This window comes from Pseudorca crassidens, chromosome 13 (assembly GCF_039906515.1).
Source record: "Pseudorca crassidens isolate mPseCra1 chromosome 13, mPseCra1.hap1, whole genome shotgun sequence".
Taxonomy (NCBI): Eukaryota; Metazoa; Chordata; class Mammalia; order Artiodactyla; family Delphinidae; genus Pseudorca; species Pseudorca crassidens.
In genome coordinates, this window is record NC_090308.1 from 43,385,011 (window position 1) to 43,391,533 (window position 6,523).

The window sequence follows — 6,523 nt, forward strand, 5'->3', positions numbered from 1 at the left end:
TATAGTCTGGGAAGAGTGAATCTTGTTTACACATTTTTTTTTTAATGGCATAACTGATTAGCTGGCAGCAGTCAATATGGACAGTCTGTCCTTGAATATCTTAAGTGTTTATGGACTCTCTGGAAAACCTTTGTGAGCTAAACTATGAAGCTGGATGACAGGCTGTTTCTCTGTAATGTCTGCCTGTATCTTTCCATCAGCACCTCATTATTAGCTGTACAGGTCTGCACTACTTCCTTCACCAGAAGTCTCAATATAACTGCTGATTTTCTCGAAATCCTTTGCCCCTAAATCTTTACTTCTAACTGGAATCTCTTCTGAGTCCTTATTTGAAAGTGATCATAATCTGGGGTGCTTTGTAGTGGAATTTCTATTACAAAGAGTTATAATCATTTTTCTAATATGAATTTAAGACTTTAAACAAAAATATGCAAATTTAAATTTTCCTTTTTTCTTGCATTTTCCTAAGGATTAACAGCAGTATTTTCACACTTCAACAAACAGAACAGATAGTAGTGATAACACTATCAAATGAAATGTTAGAACGAACTGACCCGAATAAACAAGTTTTCTTACTCAAATATTTTAACATTAACTTTTTAAATGTTACTTAAAATATTTTAATTAAGACAATTAGTAGCTCCGGTGCCTGCAAACAGTTGATCATGGCTTCTGCCCTGCAGTGAATTATCACAGAAGAAAAATTCGGCAGAATTGCTGGCTTCATGCCCACAGCCATTCTGAAGCAGGAACTCTTCAGATTACGATTACAACCCGAGGGTTAGCACTATATAATATGTATACTTTCAGAAATTAAAATCCCCTTTGATTACGTTTCTTCCAGTAATGCTTAATGGCTGAATTTGCACCCTTGCACGTGTGTGCGTCACCTCTAAGTGAGGAAAATACATTTTGTTACTAACATCAGTTGAAAATGAAAATATTGTCCAGTTGCTTCAAAGGTGTTTGCCAAAGTACATATACTTTAAAATCTGTAAGGCAAACTGAAATAATCCTTTATTATGTCTTCTTAGAATGAGAGAAACTTCCCTTTTAGCTGCTCCTAATTTTTTAAAATCATCACATTTAACACAGCAACACTTTTCTTAGAAATCAAAACCTGCTCATCTCAATTCTTTGGTAACAGCAATGAATCCGTACGTTAAAGAAGGGCTGCGAATTGCTGAATCCACTTTACTATACAAGAGAAGCCCCATGAGCTGAACTGAATAGACAATAACCTTTCTTAGCAGTTAAGTATTTTATAAGACAGTAGGTGCCTTAGAAATTCATTCAGGGCCTTAGAAATCCACATTCACACGGTTCTCACTTGCTCGAGTTTGGTCTGTATCCATTTATGCAAGCCAAATCTTTTCCAGACTCACGAAATTCATAACATTTTGTAACAAAGACAAAGAAACACCCTTGACAGCCTAGCATAATCATAAGACGCAACGAACTCTCGCGCGAGGTTGAGACGCTACCGCCTAACGTCACCGGTTGCCATAGCAGCATCCCTCAGAGCGGAAAAGAGGGGTGGTGCGAGGGGCGGAGCGCGGCTTCGGCGGAGGACAACGGACTTTCTCCTCCTGCAGGTCTGACTTCTACCAAAATGAGCGGCCTGGATGAGGGCGACAACCTCCCTGTCTCTAAAACCTGCGGTCTCGCTACTCCCGACCATGCCCCGGGACATCCGGACCTAAAGCAGTGTCAGGGCGAGGAAACCGGGGCCACCCTGGTGATGGCGGACACAGGTGAGGGCGGCTTGGAGACCGCCGCAGAGGGAGGCGCGCCCCGGGACCCCGCGGGCTGTGGCCTTGCGCTCCGCATTCGGGTTGCTGGGAGTCGCGGCCGCGTTGCGACCAAAGCGGGCCAGAAAGAGGCTCCTGCTTCCACCGAGGGCATGGAAGCAGCGTCTGCCTCCACCTCGGTGGCAGCCGACAATAGCCAGAAAAATGGCTGTCAGCGTAGAGAGCTGCGCAGCCCTGCTGTCGAGAAGGCTCTAGAAGCCTGTGGCGCAGGGAGCTTGGGGTCTCAGATAATGCCTGGGGCGAAAGCCAAGGAAATGACGACAAAAAAGTGCGCTGTTTCAGCAGCAGCGGAAAAGGAGGGAGTAGTGGAGGCGGTGGTGGAGGAAAAGAAGGTGATGCAGAAGGAGAAAAAGGTGGTAGGAGGAGCGAAGGAGGAGGCCCGGGCCAGGGCCCCGAAGATCAATAACTGCATGGATTCGCTGGAAGCCATCGATCAGGAGCTGTCAAATGTAAATGCTCAGGCTGACAGGGCCTTCCTTCAGCTGGAGCGCAAGTTTGGCCGCATGCGAAGGCTCCATATGCAGCGCAGAAGTTTTATCATCCAAAATATCCCAGGTTTCTGGGTCACTGCCTTCCGCAACCATCCCCAGCTGTCACCTATGATCAGTGGCCAAGATGAAGACATGATGAGGTACATGATCAATTTGGAAGTGGAGGAGCTTAAACACCCCAGAGCAGGCTGCAAATTCAAGTTCATCTTTCAGAGCAACCCCTACTTCCGAAATGAGGGGCTTGTCAAGGAATATGAACGCAGATCCTCTGGCCGGGTGGTGTCTCTTTCCACGCCAATCCGCTGGCACCGGGGCCAAGACCCCCAGTCCCATATCCACAGGAACCGGGAAGGCAACACTATTCCCAGTTTCTTCAACTGGTTCTCAGACCATAGCCTCCTAGAATTCGACAGGATTGCAGAGATTATCAAAGCAGAACTGTGGCCCAATCCCCTCCAGTACTACCTGATGGGTGATGGGCCCCGCAGAGGATTTCGAGACCCAGCAAGGCAGCCAGTGGAGAGCTCCAGGACCTTCAGGTTCCAGTCCGGCTAACTCCTGCCCCGTGAGAAGCTCCTGCACAAGTTTCCTTACCACCTCCTCTTGGACCTGTGCTTAGCCAACAGCATGCAGTCTTCCATTTACTTTCTCTTCACACTGGATTATTTTGTCCTTTTGTCCTTCTAAATCCTCAAAAATCAGTGGCAAGATAATCGCTTATATGCCTATGCTCTTCGTCCTCTGAGCCTTCCTACTGTTCTGCATCGTTACATGTTCCAAGTGCACGGCCTTCCACTATTTCTATACCAAGCACATGATACTGTAGATATGCACTCCCTTCTTTTGCATGCCCTTGGCTCTGTCTGACGATAGCCTTCTCCCAGTTTTTAAAGTGGTTGTCTACCACAAAGAAGCTTGATATACCTTTGCAAATACTTAGCTGGGCTTCATACTTTATGCAGGCTGTCCTCCTGATACCCATGTACTCTGTGGCAAGATCTTTGAGTTTCACTGCTGCAAGATGAAGCTTATGTAGATGATGCCAGTCATCAACCCAAACTGAACATTCCAGGCTACCAGTAACTGGTTTCCAACTGTCTTCCTGGGTCCATGCTATCCACGCTGCTGGTTATCGCAGAATCAGCAGCTGGCTGGTGGGTGGCTACTAGGCATGAATGAGGTAACAGATGACAGGTGTTCTGTGTTATCATGTTGGTCTTCTTATGCCTTTGGGCACCCTGCATTGTGATCACATACTGGTGAGTATGAAGGCCTATGATATGGCCCACCCGAACCTGCACTCAGCCTTCTGAATGAGCTTTGCACAGGCACCATCGCCTTCCTCTTCAGGAACTATCTGTAGACTTAAGCTCCTGAGTAGCACACAGGAACTATCCCCTTCCCTGCCCCCCAAATGGCTACCCATAAACCCTGTCAGGCAGGTTGGGCAGTCCTAATATCACAGCGTCCAAAGCAAAGCTGGTGGGGGGGGGGTCCCTTCAAGCAGTTAGCCTTTTTGAGCCCTAGCTGACAAACCACCCTTAATCTAGGCAACTTTATTAGGCATCCCCTTCTCAACCCCTCCCGCACCCATTATGAACATGACAAAGTTGCCAGGGCGGGGGCACCGACGAAGAGGTCTTTCTAGTCTGTGGCGCCTGTTATACATCTGTCCCTGTCTTCGTCTCCCTCCCCGCCCCCCCCCACCGCTTCTTCCTCTCAGAAGAAGTTACAGCTCAGAAACGGAAAAGAAAACTGGCAAAGCAGGCTTTTTGTTTAATTTGCTCTCCCTTTGATTGTGTCCAGAAGGAGAAAGGTACTGTGCATCAGACTCCAGATCTCTTATTGCTGTCTTCTGCCCTCATGTCTCCACCTCACTTCCTTTAGCAAAGTCTAAACATTTCAAAGGAAAACCTGTAGGTTAATTGCCTACTTATGGGCATTGTTTTTTGGGGCCAACTCTGACAACCCCATCCTCTTCCTCATCCATTTACCAAAACCTTCTGTGTGTTTTCTTGAGCTTTAGTGTGAGAAGCTGAAGAGAAGACAGAAGGGCCTCACAGTAATGGCTTCAAGACAGACCCAGAGCAGGCTGTGATCCAAGGCAATCAAAACATAGTTTCACTCCACCTTTCTAAGCATGGAAATTCTTTTTTGGGCCTTGGACCACTTAGAAATAACCCCAAGGCAGCATTTTGAGGGTCACTCGTGTCCTCTATACTGTTCTTTGACTGCCCTGATGTCCCACAGCCTCCATCCTACTGCCTGGCCTTCTTGGCTCTCAGTCCTCAGCTTCTGCATTTCCTTCCCTGCTTCTGACCTAACAAATGAGGGAGCGGGGTGCAGACTGCATTGTGGGAGCTGCCAAGCCTCCCTCCTAGGGGGTAAGGGGGTGTGTGAAAGTCTGCTCCGCGGGGCTTGGGATGTCTGGACACAGAGCAGTGGGAAAGGTGTCCTAGGCTGTAGAAACTGAAAGCTCAGAAAACAAATGAGCTTGCTGTGGATTGGGCTTGAGACGGTAAACAGGAAAGACTGGAACCCTGTAGGGTCAGGGGTAGGAGGGGAGGCCCCTGAGGTTTTTCCCAGGAGAGGTGGGAGAATGAAAGTGGTTGATGTTTAAAGAGGATGGTGGGAGGAGTTCGTTTTCCTTCAGTTTTTCCTAACTCCTCGAATTCACCAGTAGTTTTTTGTACACAAAAATGCAAGTCTAAATGTTTTGTATTATTTTAGAATATGTGAACGATTAATGGTGTATGCTCCTTATTTCATTGTGTTTGAGTAAAGTCCTGTTAATTCCTTTCTCCATTTATGCTTTCTGGCAAAATTGACATTTACAGGCATGCTTTTTGCTTGTAATTGAGAATGTGTGCAAAAATATCAGGCTTGTTTCCTGTGCAGTATGAAGACTTCTGTGAATATTCACTAATATATCAGCTTGTTCTGTTCTCTCTTCTTATATAGCTCTATTCTTAGAAATATAATTGAATGTGACCTTTGAAATTGTGCTGTCTTGTGGAAGTATTCTCAAACAGAAAACCTAACTGTCGTCTTGATATTTCTTGGCCTAGCAGTAAATATTGTACTTGACCTCGTATGTTCCTAACCAGTGTAAGTACTTGTAGAATTGCTCTGTCAAACTAAACAAAGATAGTACTTTAGTCTTCTCCTATGTGCTCTAAGGAAAAATAAATCTGTTACTCTGCTGTATTTCTTGTTTTCACCAAAAAATAAAAATAAATAAGGCTTGTCTGTTTTGTCTAGGCTAATAAGTGGTTGGCAAATCATTAAAGTTATCAAGTCGTCACAGTAAGTATCATCCTGAACCTTAAAAAAAAAGGCAATAGTGCACCTTCCAAGATTTTTTGTGTGAAAAATGGTAAATAAGCCCAAGTGCATACTCATAAACATATTTCCTATACAGTCAGTGTAGGTTTTGGTAATTGAAACACCATATATTGATTTTTGTCCCTCACTTAAAATACTGTTTTCAGTGGAAAACTGTTCTCTATGCCCCATAATAGTTTACTTATATATTTATGTTAACTATGTCCCACCTTGGGCTGATTCTTTTATTTAATGAGCTTAAGATAGACTTTTGGAAGAATTAATCATTGGATATTCTTTAAGTACTACTTAAATTGTTTTCCTACAACAGTGTGGTGCTCTATAAAGAAAGAAAAACAAAAAAGTTATGACAGATATAAAGTCTAGAAACATGATATCAGACATCACAATGTCAATTACCAGTAATGTTTTGCTTTTCAGCAGCTATTACATGAAGGTTTGGGAGATACATACTTCCGCATTCTCTCTAGCAGAGAGAACAATGAATGCTGCAAGGTCTCCATAAATGAATCACTGAATATTTTTAGCCATCTAAACAAAGATTTGACATAAATGCCCCCAAATTACTGATTTGAATTAGAGATTGTTAATTAAACATACAGTTAAAACAGACTTGCTGACTCTTGGTGCAATATTTATTTGCAAGCTCTATTTGCTGAAGTATAATTTTTCTAGACCTGGAGAACTTTAAGTATTAGAGAGCTAAGTTTTCTTTTGCATGTTTTATACCTATCTTAGTCCTAAATTCCCTATACAATGTTCATTTTACCTTTTCAATTCAGTGATTAATTTCTGCCTTGTCCACCATCTGTTTCAAGCATATCTCTTTGTCCTGTTCTGGATATAATCAGAAAATCATTTTTGTTGGTTTACTAT

General features: G+C 44.0%; 1 protein-coding gene across 1 annotated transcript; it reads left to right on the plus strand.

Annotated features, from left to right (window-relative positions):
* The first annotated feature begins 1,502 nt into the window (after positions 1 to 1,502).
* Positions 1,503 to 5,549, plus strand: TSPYL4 (TSPY like 4). The gene has a single exon (XM_067702307.1). It carries the CDS (start codon positions 1,613 to 1,615, stop codon positions 2,855 to 2,857), a length of 1,245 nt encoding a protein of 414 aa, XP_067558408.1. The 5' UTR covers positions 1,503 to 1,612; the 3' UTR covers positions 2,858 to 5,549.
* The last annotated feature ends 974 nt before the right edge of the window (positions 5,550 to 6,523 follow it).

What these genes read in the sequence shown, in the direction of transcription:
- TSPYL4 (XM_067702307.1), top strand. Translation starts at nt 1,613, where the DNA reads ATGAGCGGCCTGGATGAGGGCGACAACCTCCCTGTCTCTAAAACCTGC.